We start from the raw sequence: 16934 nt of genomic DNA, 5'->3' as shown, positions 1-16934 counted from the left end.
CAAGAAAGCAAAGTGCACTCAGAACATTTTAAAAAGTTTTATTTAAAATTAATATATCATAGCTTACAATAATATATAGCATATATGTATTATAGATGCACATATGTACTACATATTATATATGTAAGTACATATATATTCACACCTGTAAAATGTAAATTTGTATCATCATAAATACGAATTCATCACTTCACCTCTAATTTCAAGGAGGTATCACATGTTGCTGTATACTGCTGAAGTTGTGCACATTTTAATGTTTAACTAAGATAATTATAGTGCAACTTGCATAGAAAAGTTTCATTTTACTACATTACAAGATGTAGCAGTGGATAGTTCATCTGAATTGTCTGGACTGTATTTTTTCCATAGAAAATTTTCATTTTTTTTCCAAAGAGAACTTTCACACATTTCTCTCTCTTCTGTCACTGGGGGATGAGATGCTCTTTCACATAGCTTCTCTATGACTGCTGTATCTGTGAGTTTTCTGAGGCTCTCCTCATTCTGCTCATTTAGCATGTCCCAGAAGTCTTTTGGTCTCTCCTTTGATTTTTCTACCTGCCCTGAAGGGAATCTCTTTGGTGATTCTGTAGGTCTGTCTCCATCATTTCTGAAGAGGTCATTGAGAATAGAGGTATCTCCAAGTAAGTCCACAAAAGACTTTTTCTTACAAGTCTGAGTTTTTCTCTCCTCATTTTCTGAGTGAGACAGGGATCTTTTTCTTGGCAGCTGTGTTCCTCTGGAGTCCTGCTGTCCTTCACAACTTTTTAGAGACAGCACTTCAATTATTTCTAATCTACTGTTTAATGAGCCAGATACCATAAAATCCTTGAATGCCTGACTGTTTCTCCTTTCAATATGTTGAGTAGCAACACTGGGCGATTGTTTATATTTTGCATCAACACACATATCTTGCATGTAGGAGTCATTGTGAAGTTGCTCTCCATCTCCCTTATGGCTCTGCTGGCTCTGTGTTTCTGTAGTTCCGCTCAGAAGTAGACCTTTAGCTGATGAAGAACTAGACTTAGACTTCTGAAGATTAACAATGGGTTTTCTTTTTCCAGAGTGTGTTGTACCTAATTCTCTTGCCTCATAGTCATGTGAAGCTTGTGCTGGTATTTCAACTGGGAAGAAAGACTCCACCTCTGAATGCTTGGAACCATAGAACTCCTTTAACATCTTCTGCCTTGTTTCTGATGTAGCTTTTGCAATATGTTCTGCCAGTTCTTCCACTGATCCCATATTAAAGTGGGATACCATTTCCTCAAATTGTCTCCTGTGATTTTCAAGAAAGAAAAATGCATTGACACCTTTAACTAGAAACAAAACCAGCTTTAAACCAGTTCCTTCAACTCATGTACTTCATATCCCAGAAAGTAATCACTAAATGTGACTTCCTTATTAGTACCTTTGTTTGTATTTATTAGCAAAGAGAAGAAAGAATAATGACCTTAGAACTGAAGTGACTTCTGAATCCCAAACTGCAGTGTGATTTCCTCAGCTTATGACTTAAAAGATTTACTGACTTTCAGTGTAGGTAAGATTTCGTAACCAAAGGGCCAGAGTTCAGAAGGACACAGATGGACAGACAGCAGAGGACTTCTTTGGGAAAAAAACCCACAAAGGAGTTGCTTAAACTCCTTTAAAACACTTGCTAAACAAGAGCTGGATAAACACATTCACAGGAAACAGGGATTGTCCCCTCCGTCCTCGATCTAGTGAGCTATGGAATACTTGTTTCTGCTAAGAGGCTAAGCTCTACCTAAAGGAGAACATCCCAATCAAGTCAGTCATAGTTTGGGATCAGGTAACCTAAATGGAAGGCTGGAAAGGTGGGTTTATGCTCCCTTGTCAGAGAACGGGTATGAAACATGTTGCCTTTCCTGTATGAGGGCTCCAGTAGCAGTGAGAATTAACTCTGTTTAGCTTCAAACACTGCTTGACTGGCTAGTTCCAGCTAGATCATTTGTGTGTGGTGACTGCAGACAGCTTCCCGCTCAGCATTACAACTACAATACATCAACCTGAGGCACCTAACTATCTTAATTCATTGCGCAGTGGATCCAGATGTACAACAAAGTACAACTGCGAGCAAGGTGCTAACAGATGACCTGCTTCGCCTTTAAGTGAGTGTGCTTAAGCTTTTTGCTAGAAATGGCTTAGGATCTTGGAATAACACCCTTAACTACCTCACTGCCTTTGAAAATTTTTACCTCAGGAAATTATTGATAACTATGATTATAATTTTGTATATTTTTAACATGAGGGGCTCTCCTCTACCTGCCTCTTAAATATTTAGAATTTTCAGTAGGCATAGTAGGAAGCAAGTCTGGCACTTCAACAAGAACAGTTTGGATAGCTGAGGCCAGTTGGCTAATGTGACAGATCCCGAACACTTAGAGATGTTACCTAGATACCAACTCTCATATGGTAATTCATTTGTCTCATGGCTAAATTAAAATTATATACCAAATCCCAGTTCTATAGGTTTGCCTAGTTAGCTACAGCTTTCTGCTTTCTATTTCTACATTGGCTATTGCTGTTGAACTTCTATCTAGGTAACAATGGAATTTCAGTATTTATATTAATAACAGAAATAGTATGGAGGGAAAAAAGGAAAAAAAGAAGACATAAAAATTACTATCCTTCCAAACATAAGGAGAGAAACAACATATTAAAAATATTGAGCCTCAAGTTAAAAAATAAATACAAAGTCAATTTTTTTTAACAGTCTTTCAATGGAAGTGATGAGAGCTGGGCAAAACCAGTAGGCAGTCAGAAGCTCACTGTAAAATTTCTCGCTTCTATACAGTTTAAACATTTGTTTGTAGTACTGCATGGTGCACGGACCACGAATACTGGTGGTGATGACATCTGCACAGCTATGTAATATATGACACATTAAGTCAACAGTTAAAAGTGATTTGTGGGTTCAACTGATTTTATTAATCAATTATGGTACTCTTTGTATAGTGAGTGGAAGTTTCCCATTAGTTCTGCTCTTGCCACAGAAAATCATCAATATCGTCTGAGTACGGGTGAAACAAAGATAAAAGCAACTGCCCATAGGTAAGTTCATTTCAAGCTCAGAATTTCACTTCCATCTCACTGAAGTAGTCTCACCTGCGGATTTCTTTGGGTGTCTTTCCAATCAAGAAGGTGGTTGAACCTACTCTGTGTACTTTTTTGGTTTTCTGGGTCACAGGATGCATAACATACAGGTGGTGCTGCTTACTGTTCACCAACACTTCTTGCCCTCCCTTAAAGATGTTGTTCTCTGCTGTGTCTTCTGGGTTTTCTTCATTTTTCTGGTAAAATCAGACATGGAAATTGTTAAAACAGCTGTGTCTGGGACATAGTGATGAGCTCTATTGTGTCCAATTCTGTTACTCTTAGCTAGCACTCAATAGTTATAGTGCCAAGAATGGGATTCAGAACTGCAGTGTAAAACTCCCTTCTCAGTCACAAACTTCCAGGGACACTGAAGGAAAGTCTTCTCTAAGAATAAGCTGGGATGTTTCCAAATGGGTTGTGAGGCTAAATGAAAGAGCTCTATAAGCTCTCTAAATGCATAAACAGGGGTTATACAAACACTTAATTCTGCACCACAGGATCCAAATCTCCAAATATTACTATAAATATTACAACCTCCAAATATTACTATAAAATAGAAAGTGTTAATGCAGTCTTAATAGATAAATTAATGCAGGAAGATATCTTGTATCAAAATTAATGAACTATTTGGATTCACTGTTTCCTGCTTGCTTATTACTGTATGTTACACAATTTTTGCATGGTACATATTCAGAACTCTTCAGGTACTTTAACAAGTTAACACTAAAAGAAAAACTGTAAATAATCACAACACCATTCAAAGATACCAAAGTTAAGGTAGAATTATTTTTGTCAATAGCACAATCTCTACATGCACATACACAATTATTCTGAGTTGTAAATATGCTTTTGACGAAGTATCACTATACTTACCTGTAACTGAACACAAGAAAAAAAATTACGTTACACTTCCATTATAGTACTGATAAAACTGGTAAGATTACACTTTTAAATGTAATGGTTAAAGAAAGCTAATATTTCTATCAAATTCAAGAAGATCCTGTTACAGATCAACTCATCATGCATTGACAATCAACAACTTGCACAAAAATATAATCCTATTTATACCTTAGTTACTTTTCAGAAATTCTCACAAATTCCTGACAAAGTTTCGCCTCTCCCAAAAGGCAAGCCAGGGGATACAGGAAAATTAAATTATGTGTTTGAAGAGCGGGGAAAAACAGAAAAGCAGTATTACTTTTTTTTTTTTTCCCCCCACAAGTGAGATCAGGGGAAAGAATAACTGCTTAGTGATATCCTGAATCCCCCTACAAACACTACTTGAGAGATGAAAACACAAAGTGTGTTCACACCTTGTCATCTGCAGCTCAAAATTTGGTTTTAGATCTACAATTTTTCTTCCCAATGTGTTTCTATTTGATCCATGTCCGCTTCCTTTATTTCCATGGGCCATTCACAATGTTCTTGAGCTTTAGGATATCACATCTGTTCTCAATCCATTACATTGGCAAGTAACCTCAAACTAGCATAAAGAGAGAGATGTTAATAGTAAGGGACCTACAGGCATAAGTTTTCATTCTTTAAGCTAAATGCTCAACTTCAAAGATTAAAAATTCACTGCATTACTAAAAGTTTTACTATACAAAACTGAGACCAAGGCCCCAATTAAGATTTAAAAAAAACCCACACTCATCTCCCAATAATAATGTTACGATAGTAACGAAATTAAGATTGAATTAGCAGATGTGATATATAGCATATTCTACAGTTATCTTACTAATTCTGTAGGCATTTAAAATGCCTTTGGTTTGTTTTTTTTGTTGTTGGTTTTGGGTTTTTTTAAAGATACACATAGGTAATATAGAACTTGACTTGAAAAATGTATTTTGAAAGGAGAAAGCAATGCTAGTTTTAAAATATATTTATTTTGATGGAATTTTTGCATGAAAAATATTTATAGCGTCCAGATCTCACTATTATAAGACCCAGCATATTTGTCACTCTGTCAGGAAATCAGGATTGCGGAGTTTAATTCAAGCAAGCACAATTTGTGTAGAATACAAGCCTAACCATATCAATGCCTGTCTTAAAAGTATTTTAGACCTCCATAAATGTGCATCCATCTACCTCTTATTAAACAAGACCGAAGTGTATGAGGCAGTAACACTTTGATTTACACATCTGTTCAAACACAGAAGACTAAAAATCTCTTTGGGAAAAAAGCCAAATCTTGTAAACACACTGAAAGTTGTAAAATTGCTTGTCTTTACAGAGAATTAGAATAATGTAAAAAGTACTGCTAATTGCAAATAAAGTCACAAATGGCATATTTAGTTCTGGAAGTACAAAACTTTTAAGTGCATTGACCCACACTGCCAAACCTGAAAGAATAACAGCAAAATACCACCATATACACACAAATAGCTCCTCTTCTTTTACCTAAATTGGCTGTTCAAAGTTTTTTTCTGAAGGTAGAAAAAGTTACTACAAACAAGTTACCCCAAGAGCCTCAGGAGCTAATGCCAGTGAAAGCCCATGGCCACTGTGAGCTACTCTTCAAAAACTTCTCAGCTTCTCAGGAGCAAAGCCAATTGATTCAATGGCACCCAGTTAGGTTAAAACACAGTAATTGGCTCTGTTGAACTTGTAAATGTTTTTGAAAGCTTGCCAACTTAAATCTAACACCCAAATCCCAAATCCAATAATTTCTTTATAAAAAACAGTAAACATTTTGTCAGTAAAACTAAACCACTTATTTCAGTTTTCCTTAAGACGTCTCTACGTTTGTTAAAGATCAAACCTCAAGTTTGTTACTCTGAGTGATACACAGATGAGGCTCTACATAGAGATAAACTTGACACATGTATAGATGAAAATATTCCCCGTATCTTTCTACTAACGTTACCATTAGACAGGGGTGAAAACTTCAGTCAGCGTTCCAGCACTGTCAACATCCCACACTATTTGCTTCCTTATGACTTTGGCTTCATGTATTACTCGCCTTAATTCTTCCCTCCCAGAGCTAACTGCTTTCTGATTCAATGTTTGCCTTCTAACTCACTGATTGACATCTAATTCATGATAAACATTTCACTTTTTTATTTTCAATTTGTCAAGCACTTTCTCTACCAAACTAGCGTGTGTGTGTGTGCCCCCATTATTTGCTCCTACATGAAATTCCATGTTGACTTTACTGCACTGGTCTTGTTCATTTGAATTATCAGGTATACCATACGCATAAGGCAATCTTGCAAAGCAAGACTGAGCTGCTGACTCTTGTTCTTACACTACTGATACTAGCACATTTAACAATCTATTTATATTATTGAATGTCATACCCTTTATGAACTAGTGTTACAACCAAAAGAATGGAATAATAAAGGAAACAAAAATTCTTCATACATGATGTGTTCTGTGCATGTGGAAGTATACTTTGTTTAACTTAAAGTACTGTGTACTAATTTATATACTTAGGTAAGTATAAGCGTTGCTGAACTTCTTGAAAAAGCATTTTAATGATGTAAGATCTGACTACAGCATTTTCAAATCATTACTGGAAAACTGAAAAGACGGTAGTGATTAGTAGATAAGCATATCTGAGGACGAGAGAGGGGAGAAAGAGGGGGGAGAGACGGGGGAGAGAGACGGGGGAGAGAGACGGGGGAGAGAGACGGGGGAGAGAGACGGGGGAGAGAGACGGGGGAGAGAGACGGGGGAGAGAGACGGGGGAGAGAGACGGGGGAGAGAGACGGGGGAGAGAGACGGGGGAGAGAGAAAAAAATTAAGAGGAACAAGACACATTTTTTTGTCAAAAAAATCCAACTGTTTTGCCAAAAAGCAAGTCTGGCTTTGCTTTATGGCTCAGCCATGTAACTACTGAAAAATGTTAACCAATTTAACACAGGGAGAAGAAAAATAGTCAAAAAAAAATTAATCAAACTGCACAAATAGCAACATGAATTATTTCTGCTGGAATTAAGATTCCATCTGGTGCCTAAATGAGTAATAGCATGTTTTTCTCTCACTTTAAAATGTAAATATGCTTAAAAGTTTCAAATACATGCTTATGAATAAATTATTCTGAATGACAACTAAAAATCACAGCATAGAAATCCAAAGGCATTCTTTCCAGACATTGTACCATCACATACATACATACTCTGTGTTAAAACATACTCTTCATGCACTGCATAGCACATCTTCTGATTAGCGATCTGAAATACACATGATGTAAAGGTAAGGAAATACTTAATATAGCATACAGTACCTGCTACCTGTATTTAAAAGAATTTTTACAAAAAGATTGTCAGCAATCATGAAAGCAATTAGTCTACTAAATGTTTAACTATATTGAAGACATTATGCCTTTGCAGTGCATGTTATGAAATTTCCACTGTTCAAAGTGGAAAATTTTCACTTAAACTTGACCATATACTTACTGGTCACCTGATAAATTAGGTGCATCTATACTGAATTATCTTTAACACCATTATACATTTGTGCATTCTTCACATTTTCTCCTTTCTCAAACTGGTATCTTGGCAGGGGAAAAAAAGTACAGCAAGATAATTCCTTTGATATCAAAACCAAAAAAATTCTATTGATTTACTGAATGTAACATTTTTACTGTTTTATTCAACTTTGGACTCTGTATGAAGACTTTCTTGACAATGTGGAAGCGCACAAAAGAAATTAACAATTTCTTTTCAAAGGCATACATATAAAACAAAGGGCTACAGATGAAAGTTGGATAGTAGAAGGCAACATTTTCTGGATTCAAAAAACTAGGTGAAAAAAGGTTACAGTACAGAAAATACCCCAGTAAATGGAAAGAAATAAAGTTAATGAAAGTGCAGTAAAATGTATTTGTGAAGTGCTATTGCAAACTAAGGAATACAACATGTAGAAGTGCAGTCATTCCTTCCTGTCTTACACTTGTCTTAACCTATTCCCTTTTCTTTTGCTGCACTTACTCTGAAGAGGCTTTCTATATATTGCAATGGGAAACAAGAGCGATTACTACATAGTTGTGCAGAAAATAGTTTTTAAAATATTCACAAAACACCTAGGGACTCTCACCGCACATAAAAAAAATACACTGGAGAAAGCATTCATTTTCACCTTTTATGTTCCATTTAGTCTATCAGGTTTTCAACATAAATGCATTATATCTTCCTACCACAGAAGATATTTTCCTCCACCACTACTTCTTCTGTCAGGGATGTCCCTAGTTCTTAAAAGTATATAACAAGTTTTGAATACCAATAACAAATTTCCATTTGAGTTACATATCAAATACAGATTGTAATCAAGAGTCCAGCAAAAATGGCAGAATCTGCAGATTTAGAGTCCCACATCAGTTCACATTTAAGGGTAGCGCTCTTCAAGAAGAATGAAGACATGCAGCTGAACATCAAGCAAGAATTTACGTGCCACAATCCAGCATTAACTTCTACTTAGAGGTTCCATCTTGAATCTGCAACAACTCTTGGATCTGTTAGCTCCAAGTGACAATCTGTCTCTTGCCGCACCGTTACAGCGGTTTTAAAAATTATATAGACCTACCAATTTTTGTCTATCTTTGACGGTACAAAATTTCAGTATCTGTTCTTCCTATAACAGGCATAAAGAGGTGGCTCTGCACTCTGGAGCAATGAATGCTAATCCGCATACAAGCATCCTCAGACATGACTTGAGATGACCGGTCACCTTAAGCCTGTGATTTCCCTTTTCCTCTCTTTAGCCCCTTCAAGCAAAGCAAAAGAGAACAATATTCATCTTTGTACGTATAGCAAGATGAAAACATAAGGGAGAGCAACTGAGCAGAGGCTAAGAGTAAGAACAGTAGAGAAAAAAGGAGAAAGAGATTCAGCACTTCCCCACTCACAGCTGAAACAGAGTTAAGAGGTTTTTCTCTTCAGGCACGCATGAAACCACTGCTGCCAGATATCCAGGATACTTTCCATTGCACAGTTTCACTGTTTGTTTTCATTTCTAAAACAAACAAGAAAGGCCTTCTCAAATCTCTAGCTGCCGTGTCACCTAAATCATACAAAAGCATGAAACAGTGAATTCATTATGTCCGTCCTCTTAAAACATACTTTGCAAGCAAATAACAAACCCTTATGCCATATTATACTTTGTATTTTCCCACTCCCCTCAAAACCTGAGAGAACACATGACTCTCCAGATAACTGAGTTGCAGTGGGTTTCAGATGATTGCCATTATTTCCATCAGGTGATAATTACTGCATTACAGTGAACCAAATTACAAGTCTAAATTATTTTAGTTAATCTTTTTCCCTGTTAGTTTTCCTTCCCCCCCCATAATATCTACGAATGACTAAGATCTTTCTATATGCTTTTCTTGAACATATGGTATTCTTAGATATTGTTTTTATTTTACCTATGTCTACTTGTCAGTACATCTATAAATACCTTGAAATGTTTGCTACCTGACTGTTCATATGTGGTCTTGTTTCCTTCTCTCTTCTACACATACACACATCAAACAAGAATTTCTTCCTAAATTATTCTGCATGCCAAGGAATATAAAGTATAATAGTGCACACATAAAATTTCATGTAGTTTCTCTAAAAATGAGGTCCATATGGTCAAGATAACAAAACAAAAAAAGTTAGCAAATAGAGAATGTCTCTACCTTCACCTGATTTCACCTTCACCTGAAATAAACCATAATTGCTCTTCTACTTACAGAGTGTAGACTACTGAAGAAACTAGGTACTTCAGAGGGGTATGGCGACTTACACATTTCACAGTTTGAAATAAGCCTGAATCATATCATATTTTAGAATTATTTCTGATGTAGACATTAATTTTCCCTTGAAAAGCAGTCTCTCTCAGACTACATTTGTCTACGGTTCTAACAAAATAGGAATGCAGAATGAGAATTAAAGGTAATTGCATAGCTAACGGTCAGTACCTCAATTGTCTTAGAAAATGAAGCTAACCTACCTTAAAATTCTAGAACGCTCCAGGACAATCACACTTACACCCAAACTTTCTGAACTGAACAAAGCTACTCAGGATGTTCACTCTGAATACAAAGGTATCTAATACTTGATTGTATCATAGGAGACGAATACCCGAAATCTTTTTCAAGCTATGAAAAATGTAAGACTTATTCTGGGTAAAAATTACTCCAAAATATTCTGCCGACATCGAGAGACAAATATTTATCTATACCTGCTGATAAAAGTAAATAAATTTTATCAGAGTAATATGTAGTTATTTTCCCCTGGTTGTCATATCCAGCTTTTCTGCTGGATAAACCAAGACTGAGGACATTCCATAAACTCTAATCTTTTGCTTGGTAGTGAAGAATTGACTACTAAGTCAACTGAGAATGGATTGTGTTCTATTTTGCATTTACTTCTGAGTCTGTTTCTTCTCCAATCAGGTAACGGAGCAAGAATTTCTCATTGGGAGTAGCTTTATTTAATTTGCTGACTCTTTAACAAAAAGAACTCCTATTTGGTGCAAGAAAGTGATATGGCATATATCTGACCAAAAATCAATATAGTTATTATTACTGTTGAGAATGAGAGGAGACAATCAGACTATCTCAGAATTCAAAGCTAAGGTAGTTGCTTATTTCAGCAGAAGCCTGTGGATATCTGCTGGACATACAACACAGCAGAGGGAAGGTACGCTAGGAGCTTCCTTGAGTGTATGGAAGATAACTTCCTGACACAACTGGTAGGTGAGCCAACCGGGGGGGCGCCTCGCCAGACCTACTGCTCACAAACAGAGAGGGACTAGTGGGAGATGTGGTGGTCGGAGGCCATCTAGGGCTTAGTGACCGTGAAATGGTCAAGTTTTCAATTATTAGAGAGGTAAGGAAGGAGGTTAGCAAAACCTCCACCTTGGACTTCCGGAGGGCAGACTTTCGCGTGTTCAGAACCCTGGTTGGGAAAGTCCCTTGGGAGGCAGCACTGAAGGGCAAAGGAGTACAGGAAGGCTGGGTGTTTTTCAAGGAGGAAGTCTTAAAAGCTCAGGCGCAGGCCATCCCTGTGCACTGTAAAGCAAGCCGCTGGGGGAAAAGACCAGCCTGGCTGAACAAAGAGATAGGGTCACAGCTCAGGGAAAACAGGAGAGTTTATGGCCTTTGGAAAAACGGGCAGGCCACTCAGGAAGATTACAAAGGTGTAGTAAAGTTATGTAGGGAAAAGATTAGAAAGGCCAAAGCCCCTGTAGAACTTAACCTGGCGCTGGATGTTAAAAACAATAAAAAGAATTTCTATAAATATATTAGTAGCAAGAAGAGGACTCAGGAGAACCTCCATCCTCTACTGGATATGGGAGGTAACGTAGAGACAAAGGATGAGGAGAAAGCTGAGGTACTTAATGCCTTCTTTGCCTCAGTCTTTAGTAGTAGAGTAGGGGGTTCCCTAAGTACCCAGACCCCTGAACTAGCAGACAGGGGTAGGGAGCAGAATGAAGCCCCTGTAATCCAAAGGGAGGTGGTGAGGGACCTGCTCCAACACCTAGACATACACAAGTCTATGGGGCCAGATGGGATCCACCCAAGGGTACTGAGGGAGCTGGCAGAAGTGCTCACTGAGCCACTTTCCATCATTTACCAGCATCCTGGCTAACTGGGGAGGTACCAGCTGACTGGCGCCTAGCAAATGTGATGGCCATCCACAAGAAGGGTCGGAAGGATGATCCAGGGAACTACAGGCCTGTCAGTCTGACCTCAGTGCCTGGGAAGGTCATGGAACAGATCATCCTGAGTGCCATTATGCAGCGCATGAAGGATGCCCAGGTGATTGGGCCCAGCCAGGACGGCCCAGCCAGGACCTGATCTCCTTCTATGACAAAGTGACCCGCTTGGTGGATGAGGGAAAGGCTGTGGATGCTTTTTACCTGGACTTTAGCAAGGCCTTTGATACAGTCTCCCACAGTATCCTCCTGGAGAAACTGGCTGCCCATGGCTTGGATGGAAGTACTCTCCACTGGGTTAAAAACTGGCTGGGCCCAGACAGTGGTCGTGAATGGAGTTAAATCCAGCTGGTGCCCGGTCACGAGTGGTGTCCCACAGGGCTTGGTACTCAGACTCGTTCTCTTTAACATCTTTATCAACGATCTGGACGAGGGTATTGAGTGCACCCTCAGTCAGTTTGCAGATGGCACCAAGTTGGGTGGGAGTGTCGACCTGCTGGAGGGTAGAAAGGGTTTGCAGAGGGATCTGGACAGGCTGGATCGATGGGCCGAGGCCAACGGGATGAGTTTCAATAAGGCCAAGTGCCGGGTCCTGCACTTGGGTCACAACAACCTCACGCAGTGATACAGGCTTGGGGAAGAGCGGCTGGAGAGCTGCCTGGCAGAAAAGGACCTGGGGGTGTTGGTTGACTGTCGGCTGAACACGAGCCAGCAGTGTGCCCAGGTGGCCAAGAAGGCCAATGGCATCCTGGCCCGTATCAGGAACAGTGTGGTGACTAGGACTCAGGTGATCGTCCCCCTGTACTCGGCACTGGTGAGGCCCCACCTCGAGTGCTGTGTCCAGATTTGGGCCCCTTACTACAAAAAAGACATGGAGGTGCTGGAGCAGGTTCAGAGAAGGGCAACGAAGCTGGTGAGGGGTCTGGGGCGTAAGCCTTATGAGGAGAGGCTGAGGGAGGTGGGGTTGTTCAACCTGGAGAAGAGGAGGCTGAGGGGAGACCTTATCACTCTCTACAACCACCTGAAAGTAGGGTGTGGAGAGGCAGGGGTCGGTCTCTTCTCCCAAGTCACAGGTGACAGGACAAGAGGAAACAGCCTCAAGTTGAGCCAGGGGAGGTCCAGGTAGGATATTAGGAAGAATTTTTACACTGAGAGGTTTATTAAGCATTGGAATGGACTGCCCAGGGAAGTGGCTGAGGCACCATCCCTGGAGGTATTCAAAAGATGAGTTGACATAGTGCTGGGGGACATGGTTTAGTGATTTTTTGTTTTGTTTTGTTTTTGTTTTGTTTTTGTCAGAGTTAAATTGATGGTTGGACTAGATGATCTTGAAGGCCCTTCCAACCTAGAAGATTCTATGATTCTATGACTTGCACCTATCTTCTTTCGCCCTCTCATCCCTCCGTCAAACAGCAGCAAAACCAAAAGCCATGCACGTACACCACAATGGGTATACAACTATATGCCTCACAGAATGCCACATACGAGCTCGCAGCATTTAAAAAAACAACACCACAAAAGCCATACTGAAATGGTTAATCCCACTGTAAGCTGAAACTGTAAACTCAAAGCAGCATTACAGACCAGTCATTTGGGAACAATTATTTTAAAACTGAATAGCATCCCCCATCCTAGAAAAGCAAGGATAATGGAATGTTATTTCCCAAAAGCCTACTCTTTGTAAACAACTATCTGAACTTGTTGAATCTGAAAGCTGTGCAAACACACTGCAATCAGAGTTACTGTAACTGATAGAAAGTCTTTGTTTAAATGATCTACAAAATGTCAATGTAATACAAATATGATAAAGAGGAGTTCTTAATAACACAACTTTTGTATTTACAGTACTCTCAACAGCACTTAAATCTGCATTGGAGATACAAAGGGCATGTTTTTTCCTAGGCTGACAGCATGCTTAGTTCTCTCATTTACACCACATTGCAATAACATAAAAAGGGGTTCACCATTAATCCAGGTTTTACTACAAAGCATCCTGTTATTTCTCCGTCAAACACTGGCAAGAGTGCCAAATGTCTGTCATCCAATTCAGAGGATTAAGTCGTCTTTTATAGTGCGATTCTTGTACCAATTTATAAAAATACAGATATAGTTTCTTAGAGCTGGTCACAGTCTATATTTTGGCCTGAATTCATGCCGCAGAGGTTGAATATGACAGCTGGCAGGAAGCTGAAGGGAGAATACATCCTCCCCCTTTTCAGTCACCACATTTCTGTTGCCATAGTGATTAATCCTCAATTGAATGGCTGTCTTTGTACATTTCTTTTCAGTAAAACTTCAAGTAAACTTAAGTTGAAAACATGCAGTTGACTGAAAAAAGACTCCACATATTCAACAGGTACAGTACAAGTTCTTGTGACTAATACTTTTCCACATATTAAAAAGTGGAATTAGCTCTAATGCGAGACATCATCAGTTTTTTAAATTTAGTATGTCTCCCATTCCCATTTTTTGTTTTTGTGAAGCCTCCAAGCCTTCTCTAAAGTCTTCCCCATTCTCTAACCAGCCCCCCCCCGATTTCTGTTGAAGAAATACTACACAAATTCAGCTTTATAGGGACTAGAGAAAGCCTATTCCAGAATTCTATACTTACGTAAAACATTTGTGCAAACATTGCATTAAGCAAACGCATGTGCAAACAGAAGACCTGAGTTGAAACTAAAATTCAGAACAAAGATGACTCAATGACATTAAGCAAGCCTAAAAACTACACACAAAATTATGCAGAAAACCAAGTAATTTATTCCAATAGATTAATTTTTCATATATTTTTTCCTCACTCAGACTTCTACAAAGAAACCAGAAAATCACTGCTACTAATAATCTTCTGTGAAATAGCAGATCAAGTGTATTTTGTAGTCATATGCATAAGGAAGCAATAAGGACCAACTCTCAGTAATTTTTAATGGTGTGCATATCTGTCACACTAAATGAGACACATTTTCTACCCTCAGATGTTTAAAATACTGAAGCCTGGTGTGATTATCTCTGCGTGGAGGTATCGCAGAACTGACCATAATTTCTGCCTTAATGCTTAGGAATTGCTATGAAAGATTACAAATAGAGGCAAAAAGAAACACTTGACTGCCTTCTGAGACACTTAGGTTCTGGGATGTACAATACATTTTTAGGACTACAGAGGAAGGTAAGATGTGTAATCTGTATCTCCAAAATTTCTTCAGGAATCGTTGTCTGCCACATCTCTGCATGGAAAAAAAATCCCTGGCTTTGTTTTGATTACCAAGGCTCTTAAACATCTCTAATTATTGATGCCTCAGTGCGCTCCACATAAGCGACACCACCAGAAACATCAACTGTTTGAGGGACAATTAGCATATTGCTCTTCTGTCCCTTATTCTCAAAACCTAAATTGATCTGACACTATGAGTTGTGGTAAACAGTCAGAATACGGATAATCTTCAGACACAGGATAATATGTACAATTCATGAACTGCTGGTAGTATTTTAGAATATTTTTACTGTAATTCTAGATATCCCTTAAATACTAAGCATATAAATACCATGTCTATCTAAGAAAGAGTAGTTGTTAATCTTTTAAGTCCCTCCCTGATTATACTTGCAAAATAAACAGATATCCACTACTGTAGATGACTATTTACAAAAGATCCCTCTATAACAAGACAACAGTATCTCTCTTAATTGAAAACACTACTCCAACTCATTTACAGGTACAGAATCTTCTTGCACTTCTATGCAACGGTAAAGGGAATATATTCCCAAAACCACAATTTACTTTAGTTTCCTCAGGATCATGTGATAAAACCTGTCATATTTGTTTGCTTCTACTATTGTCATATACAAAGTATCTTCAAATAGTTATCTTTCTTTAATTCAGATGCTGGACAGGACTTATTTTGACTAATGATATTGAACCAAAATACGGTTTATTCTCTTTCTTACTTTATGTGTACTTTATACTGATACTTTTACTAGTTTTAGATTTTATCTCACCTTTCATAGCTGAAAAGTTGTAAGAGCTCTCATGATGTTCTATTTTTATTTTTTGACATCAAGACTTCATATTCTGATTGCTGTTACCTAACTATGTTTTCGATAGTCATATAGAATTTATGGAAATACACATTGAACAAGCATGCAGTATTATAAACGTGAACATTCTAACTAAACTGGTCAATTTGCACAATTCCTTTTAAAACAAAAAAAAACAGTATAACTGTGCTCCCTACCACCTTGAGAGAAAGAAGAGTCAAAGGCTCTGCAGCAGTCTTGAAGCCAGGTACCAGGACTGTTATGGAACCTGGAGCACAAAGCAAGCAAGAACAGCAGAAATAATAGCAAGACCTATTTCTCATACAAGGAACCAAGGTTTTGTTTCCTTAAGTCTTTCGTGGTACAGAACAATAGCAGGTTAAAATAGTATGTTCTGTTACTTCAGAGAAAAGGTAGCTGGGCTATAGGAATACTAATACAGGTAACATTAAGGACAGACTACTTATTACTGGATTAAAAAAAAAATGCTTGATTGAAACCTACAGTTTAAAAGGTTAAGAGAGATTTTACTATGAATTACATTAGTGCCAACAGTCCAAATCTAACACAGATGTTCTAAAGTCAGATTAAGGAAAAAGACTATCACCAAGATGATATTTTCTTATCCCAAAGCTCAAATCTTACACTTTTTATAACCAATTTAAATGAAAGCTTACGTACTCATTAGTTACTTATGGTCTTAAATAAGATGTTCTACATACCTTCAAAGTTCTCTTTTGAGGAACAAAACTCCCTGCCTCCCATCCCTTCTACCTTGGCTCTCAAGGATCTTCCCATGCAAACTCTCTCACTTTGAAGGAAGAGTCCTCACAGGTTTTGCAGCCTGCTCCAGTTTTAAGCAGCTTCTGCAACTCAAGTGACTACATTAGTTGCCATGCTTCAGCAATAAAGGAAGGACTAATAAACCTAATATATATGCCTTTTATCTACTGCAAGTAGAAAACCAGGAGGAAAACTTCTTTTATATTGCTTTCCATCAATTTATTTTTGCTGCTACTCATATTCACCTCATTTCCATAAATATACTACTGAAATTAAAGAACTTAACCTAAAGCTCACGGGCATTTAGTGAAGCCAAAGTGGGATTAGATGACTAATCAATAGCAAGAAGTCAGTAAAATGTCAAT

The 16934-nt window shown here is 38.2% G+C and overlaps 1 protein-coding gene across 1 annotated transcript in view; it reads right to left on the bottom strand.

Moving 5' to 3' along the window:
- Nucleotides 1–297: 297 nt before the first annotated feature.
- The window catches only part of ERCC6L2 (ERCC excision repair 6 like 2), a 57841-nt gene continuing 41204 nt past the window's right edge, over nt 298–16934 (bottom strand). The window contains exons 18-19 of the mRNA XM_074166373.1: nt 3121–3305; nt 298–1273 (exon numbers count right to left, since the gene is read on the bottom strand). Coding sequence (XP_074022474.1) covers nt 298–1273; nt 3121–3305 — 1161 coding nt within the window. The remainder of the gene's footprint in view (nt 1274–3120; nt 3306–16934) is intronic.

This window comes from Numenius arquata, chromosome Z (assembly GCF_964106895.1).
Source record: "Numenius arquata chromosome Z, bNumArq3.hap1.1, whole genome shotgun sequence".
NCBI classification, from domain to species: domain Eukaryota; kingdom Metazoa; phylum Chordata; class Aves; order Charadriiformes; family Scolopacidae; genus Numenius; species Numenius arquata.
Note: the sequence above shows the minus strand (reverse complement) of the source record. Positions and strands in the feature narration are given on the sequence as shown.